Genomic DNA, 21,078 nt, shown 5'->3' with positions numbered 1-21,078 from the left:
TACTTCTTGTCCTACCTTCAGTGGACATGGAGAACATCAGATTAATATATAGTAAGGGAAATTTAGGTTAGATGGTAGGAAAAGTGTTCTAACTCTAAGGATAGGTAAGCATTGGAATAGGCTTCCAAGGGACATTGTTGAATCTCCATTGTTGGATGTTTTTAAGACCTGGTTAGACTAAAACACCTGTCAGGGATGGTCTAGGTATAGTAGGTCCTACCTCCGCGCAGGAGGGTGACGTAGATGTCATCTTGAGTTCCCTTCCAGCCCTACATGTTAATGATTTATCCACACAGGATATACACAGTCAGCGGTGACAGGACAAGATTTCCTCACACTGCCCCACCAATGAGTGTCAACCCTGATCTGGCATAATATCAGTAAAACCAACTTAAAACAAGAAATAGGAATGACCGCCATATGCACAAAACATTAGTCTCATACCCCCACTTCCTCCTTTTACTTCTCTCGACTGCTGTCTTCTCTCCCTATCATGTCTAACACGAGACCGGATCCCTCAGCTCCTACTCACTCCTGACTTCAATGGGATTACTCATGAGAAAGGTTTGAAGGATTTTAAACCCCAATACTCCAGTGAGCTCTGCATAACTAGATGCCTGAACCCATGTGGAGCTCCACTGGTGGGATCGAGGTCCAAAATTGTAAGCACTATGAGCAGGGTCTAAGTCTCTTCTCTTTCTGTAAAGCACTAATGATACTGCTAACCAGGGATCCAGATGTGATGAATCCAATTGTGATATGGAAACTAAACCCTGACTTGCAGTGTTGGGACTTTTGAATGTTGAGGCCATGTCCTTGTAGAATCGGGGCCTAGGAATGAATGAATGGATGAATTTTTTTTTTAAGAAATGAAACATAAGAATTTGAGCCAGTTGTTATGGAATCTCTGAAACACGTCACTCGGTTAGATAGAACATGTACATGGTTCAGCATAAAATTTGGTAATCGCTCTTTTTCAGTCTACACTCTGAACACAGCTGAGCATCTATAATGGAAGCCAAACTACTTTGTTCCTCTGTCAGCCAAGATGTTTCTCTGCCCCTGTTTTTTCTCCTCTGAAGACTCCACTGAAATTGAAGAAATGTGAACTTCAATCAGTTTTTCTTGTATTCTTATTTTTATATAAAGAGAATTTTCATTTTTAATGAGACCTAGCTCTCTCTCCCTGGTGCAAGGTCTTAAACGTAAGCAAACTAACGACTGTCTGTGGAGACTTGCAATTTAGTCTGGTCGATCTCCCACCGGTAGCTTGACTTTCACTTTTGCTTAGGATTCCCCAGTGTTCCAGCACCCTTCTTAGAAAACTAAGTTCTCTAGCAGGAATTTAAAATATTTTACCTTCTCAGTAGAACACCATGTTAATGCAAATCCCTTAACTTCTTGTATTCATTCAACATCCTTATGACAGCTCAGACAGCAGTGACATGAAAGCTGTTTTACTCTACTGTTTGGGAGGGGGAAATATTGGCAATACTTAACACCATTTCTGAGTGATGAGTGGGAACTGAAACAAAAAGTGGTTTAGTGTCTGAAACTGCTTTTTCTTACTTATGTATCAGTTTCTCATTTGCCTGGAGTATTCTCAGCTTCATAAAGAGGGGAGGCTATCTTTCCACCATGAGGCAATATTGTGGTTGGCTGTAACCAAATGTCTGAGGAGGTAAATCATTAATCCCTGGGCTGTATATTACAGAAAACTAGATTGATGCCATTTCCAGCTAAGACCTTCACTAACATTCTCTCTAAGATCTTTTGGGACCAGGCCTCTTGGTAGGTTTGATATTATCAATAGTGTCAGACAGGCAGTGTAAATATACCTGTATGGAACTGCTACTGTAGCACTTGCTTATTTTAGGCCCCCCAGCTGGGGATCTTGTGACAGCATAAAGGAGCCAATAAACTCCTGTCCAACAAGAGACCAGCACAACTTGGAAGCTGCACTGAGCAGGCCAAGATAGGAATAGGTAGGAGTAGTCATGAAATCTCCATCACTGGAGGTTTTTAAGAATGTGCTAGGCAAACACCTATCGGGGTAGTCTAGATTATACTCAGTCTTGCCTCACTGCAGGGGACTGGACTAGATGACCTGTTGAGGTCCTACATTTCTATGATGGCAGGTGGATGTGCTTTTTCAATCCAGCTTTTGAATGGCCTCTGCCAACTAGATGCCACAGCTGTGGCTAAAAGCTCCTTCTCTCTCAGCTAAGTGAATTATTCTTTCACTCAAATGATATTTTAAGATAGTCATTTGTTTAGTGATGGAGGTCCCAGGAGGTTTGATTCCTTCTGCTGTTTGCAGTTCCTATATGTGCATGACCACAGTTCATCAAGTAGGCATGCAGCAGGTTCTGTTTTTTTTCTTTCTGCTGTAAAAAGGAAAGTATCAATGTGATGACAAAAGCATTAAAAGAATTTTCCAAATGTGACTCATTCTTAACTTTCAAATTATTGCATTTCTAACTGCTTCTGATTCTCTCCTTTCCCCCTCCAAAATTTCTAGAACCTTTCCCAAATTTGGCCTTAAAAATTCTCTCGTTCTCAGGTCACAGTTGAAATTTGAACCAAAGAGACCATCTCTCTTTCGTTTCAGAGCATGTGAGTGAAAGAGAAATGAAGCTTGTAATGGGAAACTGGTTACTACTTTAACTATACACAGGCAACTGCCTCTTCATAGTATAGCCTAATTAATCTACTCTGGTATTTCCAAACATAAAGTCTATTTTGGCCTTTTAAAGGCTTCAGTTTTGTTCTGATTTGGACACCTTCTGTTTTGTTAAACCATATTCTTTTTGATACCAGTGCAATCCCACTGAGCACTGGTGGGATTCCCGAACTCTGCTAAAAATGGCCTCAGAGGGGAATTTGGTCTACAGTCTTGGGGTTGCCTTGAATGTAGGCTAGTGGGTTTTGGCATGATTTTCAAGCACTGCAGTTTAAGTGCAGTAATTGTTGTTAAATGTTTAATTATTGCAGTCTAATGTTTATCTGTGGCACTTGGAAAGTATACCACTTCTCCCTTTTTTGTTTATTTTCAGTGAAACTGAGCAACATTGCAAGGATCACTAAATTTTACTTAAAGCTAGTCTTCCCCAGAAAGCTTTACTGGTTTAACTATGCCAGTATAATTAAACTGGCAAGCCTTCCTAGTTTCGAGACCGTTTTATTTATAAAAATGCTTATATTGGTATCCTTATGCTGGCTCTCTGACAAGCATGAGCAATTCCAGTATATTCCCTTATATAAAACAAAACTGCATCTACACTTCTTATTAACACTTATTGTATTGTGGTAGTTCCTAGGATCAGGACCCCGTTGCGCTAGGTGCTATCCAAACACAAACAGCAAGACTGTCCCTTCCGCAGTGAGTTTACAGTCCAAGTATATGACGAGAAACAGCAGACGCAGACACAGTATTGGTCAGCATGATGGGCAGTGGTCTCTGCATGCCAACAGCCTACCTGTTAAGTGTTTTTTGTAAGCATCACAGGAAATGAGAATTTTGAGGCGGGATTTGAAGGTGAAATGAGATAGCTTTGCAGATGTTTATGGGGCGTGCCTCCCAAGTGTGTAGGGAAGCATGGGGGAAAGTACAAAGGTATTTGAAAATGTAACAAGTGGGCAATAGACTGGCATCATTAGCTGATTGCAGGCAAGCATGGAAAGCCTGATAACGAATGAGAGATGATAGGGTGGGGAATTGGCTGTGTGGAGCCTTGAAAGTGATGCAATAGAGAAGGGGGAGCCAGTGGTGGGATTTAAAGAAAGGGGTGACCTAGTCGAAGCAACAGGTTATGAAATTGACCCTTTGCAGCAGCATTCTGAGCACTATAGCCTGATCCAACAAAGTATTTAAGCATGTGTGCTCAGCATCTTGCAGGATCAAAAGCCTAATTGCACAAATTTGGGTATGGCTTTAGGGAACCTAAAGATAATGGATTTAGGGATTTTCTTTCCCCTCTCTATCCTTAATTAAATATACCAGAGCTGAATATAATCCATTAAGAAACTCCACTGACTTCATTGAGTTTAAGATTGCATTTAAATTGTTTTTAAAAACTTTCAACATGTACAGTTTAAAGAGATAAGGTGGGTGAGGTAATATCTTTTATTGGTGAGGGGGGAGACAAACTTGAAAGCTTTCTAATATCCTGGGACCAACATGGGTACAGCTATGCTACATGCATCATGTATAATTGACATTCCTGTTCTGTTAGGGTTAAAATCCTTTTTGAAACTGATGAGCATCTGCTCCTTAAAACCAGTAGTCCGGTTTTCGGAAGAGAGAGGGGATTGAGAAGGGAAGTTGGCATGTTAATGACCATAAAAACAGATCTGTGCTCAGTTCTGGGCTTATTAACCTTTTTAGTATCCATTGGTAATGGTTGAATTTTAGTTTTTGTATTGTAAAGTGATTACAGTAGAACCTCCAGAGTTACGAACACCTTGGGAATAGAGATGGTTCGTAACACTGAACAAAACGTCGTGGTGGTTCTTTCAAAAGTTGTTCCTTTAGCTTACAACTGAACATTGACTTAATACAACTTTGAAACTTTACTATGCAGAAGAAAAATGCTGCTTTTAACCATCTTAATTTAAATGAAACCAGCACAAAAACAGTTTCCTTATTGTGTCAAATCTTTTTAAAACTTTATTTTTTAGTAATTTACATTTAACACAGTACTGTGCTATACTGTATTTGCTTTTTTTTGTCGCTGCTGCTGCCTGACTGTGTACTTCTGGTTCCAAATGAGGTGTGTGGTTGACTGGGCAGTTTGTAACTCTGGTGTTCGTAACGCCGAGGTTCTATTGTTTAAATCATCCTGTAAAGCTGATAGTATAAAGTGCTATTCATCACTGCCCTGCTAGTTTCCAACCGGGAAGACGGTCTTGAGATTAGAGGAATAGGCCAAAAATTTAATAGTTATTTGCAAGGGTCTAAACTCAAGTAGGTTTTTAAAAAAAGTGTCTAATATTTATAAGATTTTTTTATATATTACATGAAGAAATATAAAATTTATACTCAGATTTAAACATTGTGCTATTATGAGACACTTAGCATGATTGTCACATTTACTTTTCATGTCTGCAGAAATTACTTTCTCAGACATATATTGGGATGTTGATAATTTTAGTCAAGGTATTTTAATTAATGGGACATATTCATCTGAAAAACATGTTATAAAGAAATTTCTCCTTACAAATACCTTAAACTAAAGAGAATTTTTAAAATCCATTTTTGTTTTTTGATTTCTCCTATACAGTGGAAAATCAGTGAAGTCATTTTTACTTCAGGTTCTTAGTGCTGCAAAGTTTGGGTTGTAAACAGTGTAGGTAGGAGTCTTTAAGTATGTTTGTTTGGGTTTTTTTGTTTTAATTGTGGAAACATTTCTGTTGGCTTCCGGTCTCATAAAGAGTGTTTGCGTGTTTAACAAAGCTTACGTTTTGGGCCAAATTTGACAATGACCCTTTAGTTTTAGTTCTCACTTTCTTTAGCCTTATATCTGGGATTTTTCCTTTTTAGGGTAATAATTCAACTGTTGCTTAAATATGAGTTTTCAGTTCTAAGGGGATGTGTTCTATTTTCATAGGAACTCTCAGTTGGTGAGTTGTCCAAATTTGGACAAAAACAAAACCAATAGTTTTTTCTAATTGCAACCTTTTTTTCTATTTTCTATGGCAGAACTGCACTCAACTGGGTTTGGGGAAAACCAGTGAAGTCCTCTTTACTACAGTGCTGTCGTTTGGTATCTGCTCTAGACAGCCCTTGTCCACCTTCCCTTTCTGACTCGATGGTCTGTACGGCATTCCCTCTCGCATGAATTCCTGTCTGTACTTCCTTTATGTTAAATTTCTTGACACTTTTCTCCTTCATGGCCAAATGCACTTAAGAATGTGTATACTTCCTTGTATGCAGGGGAGACAGTGTTCTATTATCTCCCCAGGATAGATGATACTCTTGTATGCCATTCCCGTCATTTGATTCCTTGTCTCCATTGCCAAATGACTCCGTTGTATTTATGTAATAAAACTGCTTGTGCCTTCTGTTGGTTTCCCATTTTTGTCTCTACCGCTCTGAGATATTTTTAATTGTTCTTTTGTCCCTTTGTTCCACCCTGTGTTTGTCCCTAAAGTTCCAATTTAATACTCTATGTTCAGTCCTCCTTTTTATTTTCAGCAGTGAAATTGACTTAGTTGGAATGGCCACCCTCAGCTTGATACTGAAGTCATTGTTCATAGCAGCCTTGCAAAACTTCTAATGAAAATCTATTAGACCAGGCACAAAGTCTACTCCATTACCCATTACTATGACAAAGGCTAAAAAACAAACAAACAGTCTTTCATGCCCTTTAAAACAAAGACTTTATTTACTTGTCCATTTACTCTCCCTGGGAAAGTGGAGTTTTACAAGGCTGGTTTATAGACTGCTCATTTACAATTACATATATAACTGTTTGTCATTTTGGTTTGATTCTGCTCATGGCTTGAAATTGCACTTCGTAATTGTAAGTGATCTTGATACATAGATTAGCGCAGCCCTGCACAGCAACACTGTTACAGGAAGTAGAACAACATTTGCAGAAGTTTCATTCTGGCTGGCCAACTTATATTGGGCAGAGTGAGGCCTTGTTGTCAATGATACTCTTATGTGTCATGTTTAGCTATTTCATGCAGAGATTGATGCTTCCCTTCCCCTCTCGGCAACCAGTAATTTGGGGAGGGGAAAGTTCCCCGCCCCATGTTTTCTTTCAGATTCCCAAGGTTGTGAAAGCAGAGAGAGTTCCCTGTTGGGGTATGCTTAGACTCCTTAGAGGCCCTTAAGGGGATCAGCTTTTGCTGATAGGTTTAGTCCTAAGGCTATTAGGTGGTGGGTCCATTTTGGAGCTCTTAGTGGCATGTCTACCCCCCCAAATAAGCACAGCACAGTCTCTTGCCCAAAGCTGGGAATTCTGTATTCTCTCAGCCATCAGGAAAACCATCTCCTTTCTTGGAAATGTATTTTCCAAGTGAATCATTCTTTCCAAACCACAGATGTGCAATGTGGCTCAAACCATATCTGAAGTCGCGCTTACTAAGTGCAGCTATTGAAATCAATGGCGCAGCATAATTCACTGAGTAAGATAAAAGCCCATATGGTGCTACTTTTCTGTGTATAACTGCTCTAGTGCCCTAAGGAGGTACCGTGTTCTATTAGGGAGCCTAAGTGTTCTGGAAACCATTTGCTGGAGCTGTATCCAAAACAGTGAAGTAATGTCCTTGCAGCTTCTCTATCCCATGCAACTGTTTGCCAGATTGTGCATAAATAATGACTCTGCAGTAATACATATGCTATATTTAACAGGTCTGTGGTGGTGGGGTTTAAATATCCTTCTCTCACTCACCCCATTCATTAGCTCCCCAGCACAAAGTTTATTGGTCTTAATTCATCGGTTAGCATCACTCCAGCGCTATAATTTTTGTCTTGTTATATAAATGAAACCACTTGGATTAAGACTCAATAAAGCTGTCTGATCTCAAAATTCCCACCCAAGACGGATTGCATGGTCACCTCGAGACCCAAGCAGGTACCAAAAAATGTTAGGGCCTGATCCTAAGAGATGCTAAATACCTGCAATTTCTGTTCTCTTGGGTGGCGATTGCCGATTCTCAGCGACTCTTGGGGTCAGGCCCTTATTAAGTAAATATCATTTATGTAAAATAAGAACTCATATAAAAATATTTATATATAGGAAGACGAAACAGCTAGTTCACTGAAGTCTGTTGTCTGTCTATATAGGCAGCTTATATGGAACTTAATATTTGTGTTCCCACAGCCTCTTTTGAAGAGTAAATAATACAGGGTCTGATCTGCAGTGGTGCTAAATACTCAACTTCTGCTGAGGATCTGTTCCCAAAGTGCACCTGGCCTTGGTTTTTATTGATTGTCCTAAACAGTGTGTCTGTGAGGGGGGAGATGCTTTTTGTCATCACCTTTTTATTTAAAAACAATGGGGTGGGATGGATGTATATTAAAATAAATAAATAAATGAAGCAATGTTTATATATAAAGGCCCAGGCTGCACCTTCTTCATCGTAAAGCCTGCAAGAAGAGGAAAGAACCCTTGGAGTGGATGTAGGGAGAACTGCAATAGGCTTATCTCATAGTTGCCCCCACATGGTGCTTATAGGAGAGGGTTTGTGTGGCTCCCGCAGTGTCTGTTTTCCTCATATCTCCTATCTCCAATCCTGAAGATCTGTAATTCAGCCCCCTTGTGTATGTGCGTTATGATACAGTCTTCAATTACATTACTAACTTGATTGCCATTGGCTGCCCTTTCCCAAGGGAAGTAGGCACAATGCAATAAGACTTAATGTTTCTCACAGCTGTGTTACTATTTTCCTAGCAGAAATGCACTCTGTATTGGAGTGAAGCTGGGCATGTAGAGCACATCACACAGTGTATGCAGCGTGAGGGAGGGAAGGGAGTGTGATGTTGACTGAATTAAGCAACTTTTTATATCCACTTTAATGTGGCTCCTCTAAATCCTGTAGGGAAAGTCTCCTAAAAAAAATAGACAGGGCTTGGTTTTTAAAGGTTTCATCTGGAAGACCCACAACATCAAACCACTTGGTACTCAATGTTGGCTGAGCAAAGTGAGACCTTACTCTCCCTCGATGGCATTTCTATGTCTGTAGCACAGTGCATTTTGAATGCCACATCCAATTCCAAATTTTTAAGGAATCTTCTAGACGTCAGTGGGCAAATCCCTGGAGGGAGGATGGGGAAATGAAGGACACACAGAGCCCCTTGCATCTCTTAGTAGTCCCAGCAGCTTCACATCCATAATGGTCTCTGGAGTAAAGAACCAGTTGATAACGGCCATTAACACCTTGCAGCACAACAATACCCCTATCTCAGTTCTGTCTACTCTCCCAGTACAGTTCAGATGGTTGACTCTCTGCTTGGCCTATCTCCCAGCCTGAAAGACCAGAAATAAGGGGCTGGCACACAACTCCAGGCATATGGGGGTTGGCGGAGGTGGAGAATGACGGAGCTCTTGCCTTGGGGTGAAGGGGGCACACTGAGCCCTTGACACCAGGGTGTGAGCCCCTGATATCAGGGAGGAGGTGTCTGGGGGCAGGGAGTCCCTGAAATAGAGGGGGGTAGGAGGGTGGGCACACATGGAGCTTGTTGGGGGAGGTGGAGGGATGCAGGGAGTCCCTGGGGTGTGCAATATGTTTGACCTCCAGAAGCAACACATTGTGTGACACTCTAGCCTAAAAAATTATGGGCTGTTTCTGCCAGAATTTCAACATGTGTTTCCACATGTTTCAAATTACCCAGTTTGCACACCAGCATTCCCAGGCATTTCAGTGGGAGTTCTGGGTATACAAAAACATCAAAATGGGCCCCAGATACAAACTAACGCCATCGAGGCATCAGGTATCTTCAAACTAATTGTTTACTTCGCTACTGAAGGAGGAAGTTTAAGACTTGCTTATTACTCAACAAATTTATTAAAACATGATTGACTTCCATTTTTCTTTCTTTTTTTTTTCCCCCCAGATATGCTTCTGGATGACAATGCATATTTTAATTGATGACGTCAGAAGCTAAACCTACAATTCCCCATTCGTTCCAGCTTGTTAGCAATACATAAAATGCGAAGACCACAATTCACGATCTCAAAAACATTACTCTTAAATCTTTCTAGATGATTGTAGTTGCTCTGATTGTGTTCTATGCTAGCAGAAGCCTTCTCCAAGGTTTACTGCTGACTCTAGAGCAGCACATCCCCTGCATACTGGGAACTTTGGGTGCTAGCAACATGGGCAACTCCTGTATTTGTCGAGATGATAGTGGTGTGGAAGACAACGTAGAATCCCAGAATCAGCAAACACAGAATAGTAGAGTACCAGTACCTGAAGCAAGAAGCCATCCCAGGGACCCTGTAAGGCCACCAAGGAGGGGGCGAGGGCCACATGAACCAAGAAGGAAAAAACAGAATGTGGATGGACTAGTGCTTGACACACTGGCAGTAATACGGACACTGGTAGATAAGTAAGTACCTCCAAAAGGATCACTCAATATTAATGAAAACTGTTCCATTGAAAATTTCAGTGCTAAAGATTAAAGAGATCTCTTATTCAACACCACCAAGAGCATGCATGAGATTAATATTTTCAAAATAAGAGGGAAGGTTGTTTGTCTCCAAAGACCAATTGCATTGGAAGAATTTTGTTTACTTCTCTCTGGAAATAGCAAAACAAAACTATAGAGAGACGGCTTTCATCTTCATTAGATGTGTACTCTTCCAGGTTGCAAATCTAATTTCTTATCCTTAAAGGCAACACACTAATTCATCATATGATGAGCCAAGTGCTGCACTTGTTGCATGCTCAAAGCACTCATTGTGGTAGTTTACGATACACAACGATCACAGGATCTGTCCCTGTTTTTGATGGTTATGCTGTTGCTTTTCATAGGTATTTAAAAGGGCCTCGAAAGTGTTTATCATTATGTGGTTTGGAGAGACCAAAACAGGAGGAAACTATTACCTCTGTCAATTGTACTTTATGCTAAATAGCTTCGGTTTGAGCTTAAACTGGATAAATCTCAAGTTAATGAGCTTTGATTCTGGAATGTGCCTGCTGGAGGAGTCTCCCTTTCTCCTGTAGGGTGCTGTAAATGGGCATGTGAGGTCAGATTTGCCTTGAAATTTGTGTAAAAACTATTTTGTTCTAAAAACATTAAAAGAACACCTTCAGCTGGAATTTTACTGACTAGCGTTACAAGCAACACCTATGATGTGTTATAAATGAAAGCTGTTGAAAGTATGTATTTTTCTCATCTCCTCCCCCTGCCCCCCCTTCAGTTTATTTAGTTTATGAATTTGACAGCATCTTATGACTACTTAACTCTGAGTGTCTTTCCCTCCGCAACATGGGAAAGAAGAACATTTACAAAAACAGAAAAATATTCTGTGGTTTACAGAAGGACTCTGGGGTAGGTGTAGTACCTGAAAATATTGGGGGTAATGGTGGTGTGTTGTTGTGTTAAGGGTGTGATCAGTTCCCTGCCCATGATCTCCTGGAGTGCTGACTCACTTCCTTGTTTTCTGTTGCTAAATTTTGTTGATAGCTAAGAAATACATGACTTTCTTAATGTTGTTTTCCGTATAATTAATTGCTGTCGTTGCCTCAAAGATGTCATGTAATCATGAATGATGGGGAACTGTCCATAAGAAAATCATTTATGTACCAGATCTGTGGAAAAGTTGGAGAACTTCAGGACTAGACTTCAAGCTGATAGTGTCCCTTTAAGACCAAAAGAAACATTTTCCATTGGACTAAAAAAAATTTCAATGGAAAGGAAAGTTGTTTTTTTTGTATAACAGTGAGACTGCAGAAATGTAACTTTCCCCTGTGGTGTCTCCAACTGAGAACCTAAAAATGAAATTTAGAGGAAACAGTGAAGCTGGCTAATCTCTGTCCAAGTTGAGAAAAGAGGAACAAGTGTAAGCTAAACATCATAAACAGTAGAGGTGGATCTGAACCGTGCCCACCTGGGAACCAGTTGCAAGCTTCCTTTGTTCAGAAATATTCAGATGCTATCTCAGAGTACAGTAACGCCTCACTTAAAGTCATCCTGGTTAACATTGTTTCGTTGCTGATCAATTCGGGAACATGCTCGTTTAATGTTGCGCAATGCTCCCTTACAACGTGTGTGGCAGCCGCTTGCTTTGTCCACTGCTTGCAGGAAGAGCAGCCTGTTGCAGTGAGTGGCGGGGGGCCTTGGAACCAGAGTGGACCGGCAGCCCCCCCATCAGCTCCCCTAAGTTCCCTGTGCAGCAGCTGCCCAGCAGACCATCAACTGCCAGCAGTTCAACTGTCCACGCCCCCCCCCCCCCCCCCCCCCGTTGTGCAGTGGTGGAAGATGGTGTTGCGCAAATGAAGTAGTGAACAAAAATGTTGATTTTTCCTTTTCATCCCAAATATGGGAAAAGATGTAGGTGGAGGGAACAATGTTTGGAAAATTAAAGTGCTGATGTATACTACAGACCAGGAAAAGAAAAACCAAAATGCTAGAAATGTGGTTTTACTGTTAATGTAAATGGAAAGAACATGGTGGACGGAAAGGCCCACTTCCTCTGCCGGCTGCTCTGAGCATCTCCACTGTGTGAAAACAACACAGTCACAGACGTCTGGAGAATCTATACGTACTCCTAAAAAAGCATTGTGCTGCAGGGAGGATAGAAATGGAAAAGTGTCTGTGGAGCCCTCGTACGAAGAACGAAGTATAAAGGAATGGAATAAAAAGATAATGAGCAAGCAGTTGCACATAGTGAGAAAACTAATGGCACTAAAATGACTTGCTTTATGTTTTTCTGAAGCTTACACATTGAGTAAGTATCTTCTTGCACATTGTAAACTAGCCAGAACACTGAATCAGAACACCTGCAGAGCCAAATACCCTCTATTTTTTCATCCTTCTGCATTTTATTTCTCTGAGCCGTCTCTTTTCATCTCTCTTCTCTTGAGGTTAATTCAGTTTTCAACAGAGTTCCACCTTTTCCGTTAGTGATTATTACTGTCTTTCTTTTCAAGCTGGTTTTGAGGTTTTATGTGGTCAGATTTGCTTCAAAATACTTTTTAAAATACCATCATGTTACTATTTTTGTGGCAACACCGATTTTAAACTTAAAAACATTCAACACGAAGTACAGCCTTTTCTTGGAAGAAAAGGACCGATTTCACCACTCAGTTTTTTTTTAAGAAACCTAATACTGTTAAATTTTATGCTGCAGTTCTTCATAGGTAATTGAAACCGCCTTCTGTGATTTTTAAGGTATGCTAGCGGCACATTTATTAATCAGTCTTCTTTTATTATTTTTAATCCAACTGTATTTAATGTCAGTTCACGCAAACATGGTAGATGAGACTATATTAAATTACAGAGATTGCTCAAGCCCAGGACTGGGAGTAAGGAATCCCTTAGTTCTAAAACTGGCATTGCCACGGATTCCCTCTTTAGCCTAGAATGAGTAACATCTGTGAAGCACTCAGGAGATGAGAATTGTTAGAGCTGCAGTTTTACTCTGTTACATGGGTACAGCCCCATTGTGTGGGGAGTACAGATAGATGAGTAAAATTTGCCATGGGACATAACTCTGTGTGTAGTATAAAGTTGGGATCTCAACATCAATCCCTCTGATGCCTCATTAATGACATTTTGTACTTGAGTCCTCATTTTTATCTAATCTTCGTTTTTAGGGCATTGAAAGTGTGTCTTGTTGTTTTATTTTCTTGTGCTAAACTCCCTTTGTAGGACACTTAATTCCATCCTTAACCTCTAATGTTGAAACTTTGTTTAATGCTGCCTGAGATCAAGCACGTGATACTCTCAGAATCCTGATGTGATAGTGACTTGTCTAAAAATTCTTAACTTCTTAGTGGAAAAACAATTCTCATTTAATACTATGCTGCCTTTTGCTATATTTGCTGTATCTCAGGCTGTTGTTTCCTTCCAGTTTATCTAGACTTCTGTCTTATCTTCTGAAGTGCCCTTTCACCCTTTCATAACTCTTTTCACTATTGCACAAACACCTCATTCTTCACCTGCCAGTTCTAAATCTCTCTGATAAATTTATAAATCCTGTGCTGCTTCTCTGGAACAGATGAATCCAAGGCCTCTATGACTTCCTTTGAGCTTTCCCTCAGCTTTCATTGCCTCACTTTCTTTCCCGCAAGTCCCAAGTTTTCTTTTACCATTTGTTTACAATATTTCAATATCTTGTATTGTTAGACTTTCTGTCTCGCTTCCATTTCTACTCTTAAGTTGTTCTTCTGTATTTCTTACAGTTTCACTAGCTGAACACTGGCTAGGTTTTGTGGGAGGAGGGGGAAGGGAAGGTGGGGTTAAATATTTTTTGTTCTTACCAAATCCCTCTAACAGGCCTATTTTCTGCTGCCCTGGATAAAACACTGAAGTTTGTAGAGACGCTGTGGATTGTTTGTCTTTCAGACTTACCCCCCTTTTTTCTTAGTAGAGATTTTCTGGGGGGGAAATCATTTAATAGTCTTCAGTATCTTTTTTTTCCCCCCTCAGTCTATTCTTCATTGAATTTGTGCCCTCTGAAGTACAGTATTTCTTACTACATGATTTCAGGAACACTTTACAATGTATAATATTAAACTTTAGGGGCTCTAGATCTTAAACATGCAGATGTAGAGCACTGTATATCTTGTTCATCAGCTATTCTGGAGATGCAAAAGTGAACTTTTGAGCCAGAGTACAAGGCAATACACATTTCTACTTCAGATCCAAATAGAGCAGGGGTCCCCAACACAGTGCCTATGAGGGCAATGGCGCCCGCCAGGGCAGTTGTGTGCGCCCGCAGGACACTGTGCCGCCGAAAAGCGTTGCTGTTTCTCGGCGGCATTTCGGCAGCGGGGTGTCTGGCGCCCGCCACAGTCTTCTGGGAATAGGCATATGCTATTCCCACGGAAAGGTTGGGGACCACTGAAATAGAGCATTAGAGGTTTGCAGTCTGTGTAACTTTTTTCTTTTTTCTTAGAGATGAGTCCAGCACATATCTGTTCACTGAATTTTATGCTAAGTATGTGGTGTTGGTTGTGGTACAGCAACTTTGACCAATGTAATATTTGTCTTTCAGTGACCAGGAACCTCCTTATTCAATGATAACATTACATGAAATGGCAGAAACAGGTATTAACGCATTTTGTTCAGTATTTTGGGTGCAACTGCCAGAGGCAGAAAAATATCTTCCTTCTAAAGAGGAAACATATGGCTGCATTACGTGTTGTTATACCCAGTAATTCTAGCAATTTGTGTTCATTATTGAAATACTGTCTGTACTTCATAATTTCACTGAGCTCATCATATTAGTGTAAGATGCACTTTCTAATTGTTAAATTTAAGTGAACTGTGCAAAATCAGCCAGCTGACAGCTATAAACTCAATTAACAGGCTTTTATACAATGAGGTACACAGGACTTTTGTGAAGGGATGGAATTTATCCATGTACGGAAAGTGGGTAGCCACACTTCCAGCCCCTCTGTTTGAATAGGGGCTGCAACCCTTCTCTTCCACATAGGAGTTAGTGCAGGTTTAGCAGCAGCAATCACAGATCTAGTGGCTGTGCCCTCACCCCGTCCCTAAACACACTCTAGATGCAGAGCTGCGCTGGCATAGTCTGTTCCTGTCACTTAGTATGCAAAATTCCCCTGCAAGATTGCACCACAGTAGACCTGGTACAACTTTCCTTGTGGATCCAAAACACCCATCAACTTGGATGGAGGCTAGTGTGCACAAAGAGCTGAGGATTGGGCCCAGCATACCTGAGGGCATGTCTACACACACAAGCTTGCCATGCAGCAAGTGTGTGTAAATCTGCATATCTCAAAGCCTTCCGGGGAACTTTTTGTGTGCATCAGCAGGGTCTACGTGAACAGTTACTATGTGGCACATTGGTTTACGCCTAGCGTGCGGTGCAGTAAGTCTGTGTGAGCATGCCCTTAGACTGTATACAAGTAATTAAGAAAATACTTAACCTGTTTAGATAGTAGTAATTAAACTTTGATGAGCAAAATATGTCCTCAAGGCAACATGCAAATACCACTAAAACTTTACCAAGGCGCTGACTGGAACTCCTGCATGGTCCATACACACTTGCCCTTAATTTTTTCAAAGCCTCTCTTATCTCCTCTTGGTCATTTGGTCATTTTCAAATGAAACCCATAATCTTCTATATTTTCTTTGCTTCTGGGAAAAATTATGGGTCCAACCCTTATTTCTTGCATATCCAAATCTTCAATTGACAATATTCCTGCTACTTTGTCTTTTAACACCTAGATTGATTCATTTTTGTAAATTCTTTTAATTTATGTAGTACTTACCTTTGCTTATCTGTAAATGGAAATCTTGTTTCGTATATATGAATTGGTGAGAATTTCTGAAAATGCTTTTCATAAGCAACAATGAAAAGTCAAAATCAGAATTGACTTATGCTCCCTGCAATCCCATTGATGTCAATGTGATTTCACAGGGAGTAAGCAGTGCTGAATCTGGTCTGAAGCATGGCAGTAAGTGTAAAATCTTGTTTAACAGCAAGAATGGGCATTGCTCACTTAACTCCCAGAGCACAGGACCAAAAATATACACACAGTGCTTGTTCGTTACTTATTCTGAAGCCAATTCATATGTAACAAATCAAGAGCCAGGTGCTCACGACTGGCAGAATTGTTTCCCTGAACATCTTAAAATGTTCTGTCTAGTATTACTCTGGCAATTGTTGAAATTTATATTCTCTCCAGAATAAAAGCCTTCAGCATATTACAGATTAAAATTCCATAGGTCTACAACATGCATGATAAACTGCTCCTTTAAGACCCATTAAAATATGATATTCAAATGAGTTCAGTAGGGTAACTTTTTTTAATGCCACTGAAGTGACTTTTTTTTTTAATATTGACCAGCATGTTTTGAACACTTCTAAATAGCAGCACCATTTTCTGAGAGTTGCTTCTGTTTTGTGGTTGACAGATGAAGGCTGGCTGGAAGTTGTCCAATCTTTAATTAGAGTTATTCCATTAGAAGATCCATTGGGGCCAGCTGTTATAACATTACTACTGGATGAGTGTCCACTGCCAACAAAAGTAAGTTAAATAATGCATGTGTTCTGTGGCCGAGCTTCAGCCTGGTGTGGTTGCCACTCCCAGGGAAGTCTCTGGGCTGCTTTCACCACTGATGTAAACTTGTGTCCTGGGTGTCAGTTGGCTAAAAACGGATGTTACTTATAAAGTAGGGTAACTTGCAAGGATCTAGGATTCAGTGGGCTATTTGATGGTGAAAGTGTTTCAGGAAAAAATGGTGAGAAGAGAGTGAAAAAGCCCTGGCTGGAATGATTTAATTGGGGATTGGTCCTCCTTTGAGCAGGGGGTTGAACTAGATGACCTCCTGAGGTCCCTTCTGACCCTGATATTCTATGAGTCTATGAAAAATAGTTTGTGCTTGGCGGGAGAGTAGGGAAGTTTCTTTTGTTAGTTGCTTTTGCCAGTATGCTCACCTTCGGCCCTCGTGGTGTGTGTTACTCATTGTACATGCCCAGTGAATGCCAAATCAGTGCAAATTCAGCTGCTTTACCACCTACTCTCCATGTTTTAAACCGGCACTTCTTTGTGTCAGTGTTGAGTTCCTCATAATTTATCTATGTATAAGACAAAATGCTTTTTTTTCCTCTTTAGCTTACGCATTTTAGCCACAAATGGATCAATACTGTAACTTTTTTAAAAAGCTTTTGTTAGCTGGGTACCGACTGTTGGCTCTCTTTACTTAAAGTAAGATTAAAATAAATGGCCAGGTGTGTGTGTTCATAACTGGATAAATTGTATTTTACTACAAATAGAAGTCAATCATTTAGCTTTTGGCATTTTAAAAACTGAAATGAAGTGGTGGTATTGGGTCCCAATCCTTTGAGGTACTCAGCATCCACAGATCCCATTGAATTTAGTGGGAGTACTGGGCCTACAGCACCTCACATGATTTGGTGTATGTTATTTTAGAGGCCTTTTAAATCTCTGTTTTGCCAGGAACTCTTTCTGACACTGGCATTGCTGCAACTTCCATTAGTACTACACTTGTTACTGTGCCAACTTTAATTTTTAATGTACATTGTCATAGGGTGAGAGATTGGGAAGTTTCTAATTCATTGGCTCTTAAATAAAATTATAAACTGAGTAGCTGATTGCTCAGGAGTTGATCAAATACTATAACTGGGTAAGGAGCCTCTTTCTTCCTTGGTTAGTGGTTCCAGTCCACCCGAGTTAGTAGTGAGAAAGTCAACACCATACAATCTGGCAGGTAGACTGAAATGAGACGTGATCTCGGCCAGTTCCAGATTTAAAAACAAACCTACCATTACAGTTGGCACTAAATGGCCCTTTTGTTGGCATCCTCAAAGGAGAAGCCAAGTGTTAACACCAAATCTTTCAAATGTGGGTGCTTGATGTTAAGCACCTAAATTAATGGCTCGATTTTTTCAGAGGTATAAAATGCCCCAGTTTCCAGTGACTTGTTCAGTACTTCTAAATGGTGTGATTTTCAAGTGCATTAGTTTTAGGCATCCAATTTTGAAAAGGCTGGTCTAAGTGGGACATAGCTTATTCTCTATCTTCTCACCCTTGAGAAACAACTCAGGCTCCTACGTTCAGGTTTGTGTGCACTTGGAGGGAAGCTTGCAGTGCTGTTGTCCAGCCTTTACCTGTTCTGGATAAACTGAAGACTTTTGCAGGGTTGTCAAGTCAGTATTCCCAACTTTTGGAAAGCTGCAGTTTTCCACAGAGAGTCAACCTAAAGCCACATTAGCTTTTTGATGTTTAACTTCAATCTTCCTTTATTTGTTTATACTTATATTGGCAACTTTGTAAACTCTGGAGTAGAGTCTTAGAGGGGGGGGGAAAAAAAAGTCAAAACAATTAATGTCAGTACGGTTACAAGCAACTTCCATTCCCGAGGTGTTTGTAACTCAGAAAAAAATTTTATGGTTGTTCTTTCAAAAGTTTACAACTGAACATTGGCTTAATACAGCTTTGAAACTTTACTATGCAGAAGAAAAATGCTACTTCAACCATCTTAATTTGAATGAAACAAACACAGAATCAGTTTACTTACCTTGTCAAATCTTTTTTTAAACTTTCCCTTTATTTTTTTAACAGTTTACGTTTAACACAGTACTGTACTGTTCTTGCTTTCTTTTCTTCTATTCTTCTTTTCCTCTTTTTGTCACTTCCGTCACTTTTGTCACTCTGCTGCCTGATTGCGCACTTCCGGTCTCAAATGAGCTATGTGGTTGACTGGTCAGTTTGTAACTTTGAGGTTCTACTGTAGTTTCACTAAGATTGACTAAGGGCCGTGTCTGAGAATGTCATCCTCATTCTAATTTTAGTTGTACTTTTTCACCTCAAGTCCCTTCCTCAATCATTGCTGGTTATTCTTTTTCTTTCTTCTCTATGTTCTTTGCATTTTGTCAGCCTTATCTATTAGTTCTGTTTGTGGCTGTTCTTTTGGGAACACAATTACATTTCCCTGTAACCTCCATTCAAAGATCAGATTTTTTCCATGTTGCCGTGGTTTAAATCTGGATCAGAATCTGACCCAAAGAGCGTAAAACTTCATAAACTCAGTTACACTAATCTTTTCCAAATGCCCTGCTGATAACTTCAGTGTGGAGAGTTGTTTTTGTTTTAATTAAATGTTGGGCTTAGTTGTGAAACTGGGGTCTGAATCAGCTCAACTGAACTTTCCTAAAAGTTTGGGTTTGGAGGGGTTGAGATGAATCAGGAGTTGCAGTTTGGACCCATCTGTGGAGCAATTTCTGTTCTGAATTTGGATTTACACTGGTGTAACTCCAGTGAAATTGGTGGGAGTTACTCTAGATTTGTTCTGCATTTAATCCTACATTAATAGCCAGAAGAAACGAAGGCTCAGCATAGGTTTCTGTTAGTCTTTTTTTCTTGTTTAAAAGACTAGCACAGTGAGTATAGGCAGCGTATGCCAAGGGAGAAGGAGGTTTTAGAGTAAGCAACAGCGTAGTTTTGTAAAGTGGACTCAGGGGCTATCTCCATTTTTGTTATGCGCAATTCATTTTTTTTACTGTCTTTTCAATTTTAAAACAAGATAAACTTTTTTTAAAAATAGCATCAGGATATTTGGAACCGATTAAGCCACTTTGGTGGCAGTCCTCCCTGGTTTCTGCATTCTCTTTCTTTCTGATCCATTAAGGTTAAGGAAAGGTTAATATTTCTGATACAGTTGGCAGCACATCATTTTTGAGCAATCAGACATCCTTTGGCTCATTTGGCAGTAACCAATGAATTAATGTAACTCTTTAAGATAAATTAAACTTCTGGTCTCTCTTTAAAACAGATAAACTATCACTTGGCATCTGTAATATTCTCCTGTTAGCATTGATATTGAAGCAGAATCATTGAGTTATATTGAATGACTGCGTGGAAAACAATGTGTTCCATAATTCCTATACTGTTAAATAGCATTCTGACTCTGTTTTAGGATGCATTGCAGAAATTAACTGAAATATTAAATTTAAATGGAGCTGTTGCCTGCCAGGATTCCTGTCACCCTGCCAAACATCGTAACACAACTGCAGTACTGGGCTGTTTGGCTGAGAAACTAGCAGGTAAGCAGAAGGAGCAATCTGAAAGCTTATTTTTGAGTTTTCTATAGTGTCACAGCATAGCAACGTTCAGAGCTGACTTTGTCGAACTGAGGTCACGTTTTGGAACAAGGAGAGATCTTGTCTTCCAGCGCGGACCAAATCTACTGCATGATCAAAATATTGATAAGGCTTAATTTCAGTCACCAGCAAACAGCTTGGCTCTGAACTTGGATTTTACTGCACCAAACTCCCTCAATATTTGATTTACCAAATAAAACCTCAATCCACACATGTATATATTTCAAGCATCTGCTAAGTAAGATTTCCTGACACACAGCCTTGATGATGCAATTACCCGTGCTAACATTTTTACAGGCCTAACCTGGGTGGATGAGAGAATTTCTGGGAACACATTATCATCATCTTGCCTACTGGCTAAAGGACAAATTATTCTTATTAAAGAGAATGCGTGGAAAGATGACGGATGTTCTTTCCACCACAGACAGATGTTCTGTTGTAGTTTCCTGAAGCAAATGTTCTTCAGCTACATTATTTAAAAGGACACAGAGTATTTCCTTTTTAAAAAGTGATTTTTGTTTTTATAGGTCTCTTTATTCTCCATTTATTTTTAATGCCCTACCTGAAACTGAAAGTGAAGTTTCCATTCCCTTCTGATTGTTGCCCCATTTGGCAACTTTTCTTTTTTTTTTTTTTTTCTTTCTAGGGGTGCTTGAAATTAACATGTCTTTTTAAAATTCCTAGTTTGTGCCCCACTGTTGATATCAGCACAGTTTTAGAAGTAGCATTTAATTATTGGTTCAGAGCCAGCACTAAAGAGCATAAAACATTTTTGTGTAGGTCCTACATGAACAGTGACTTCTGA

At 39.9% G+C, this 21,078-nt stretch overlaps 2 protein-coding genes across 4 annotated transcripts in view; both read left to right on the top strand.

Moving 5' to 3' along the window:
* CPNE2 (copine 2) overlaps positions 1-9,655 on the top strand; it is a 205,538-nt gene extending 195,883 nt beyond the window's left edge. For 2 of the 3 annotated variants that reach the window (XM_073307437.2, XM_073307434.2), the window contains one exon: positions 5,702-6,063. In XM_073307437.2, the coding sequence (XP_073163538.1) occupies positions 5,702-5,840 (139 nt within the window). In that variant the 3' untranslated portion in view covers positions 5,841-6,063. Of the gene's footprint in view, positions 1-5,701; positions 6,064-9,565 lie in introns of those variants that run through there. The other variant, XM_078848086.1, reaches the window with a different exon arrangement.
* Positions 9,656-9,704: 49 nt separating this feature from the next.
* The window catches only part of RSPRY1 (ring finger and SPRY domain containing 1), a 39,515-nt gene continuing 28,141 nt past the window's right edge, over positions 9,705-21,078 (top strand). Inside the window, exons 1-4 of the mRNA XM_073307444.2 lie at positions 9,705-10,060; positions 14,676-14,728; positions 16,565-16,677; positions 20,090-20,216. Of these exons, the coding sequence (XP_073163545.1) occupies positions 9,714-10,060; positions 14,676-14,728; positions 16,565-16,677; positions 20,090-20,216 (640 nt within the window). The 5' untranslated portion in view covers positions 9,705-9,713. The remainder of the gene's footprint in view (positions 10,061-14,675; positions 14,729-16,564; positions 16,678-20,089; positions 20,217-21,078) is intronic.

Source organism: Lepidochelys kempii, chromosome 12 (assembly GCF_965140285.1).
Source record: "Lepidochelys kempii isolate rLepKem1 chromosome 12, rLepKem1.hap1, whole genome shotgun sequence".
In the NCBI taxonomy this organism is placed as follows: Eukaryota; Metazoa; Chordata; order Testudines; family Cheloniidae; genus Lepidochelys; species Lepidochelys kempii.
This window is presented reverse-complemented; position numbering and strand designations above follow the sequence as displayed.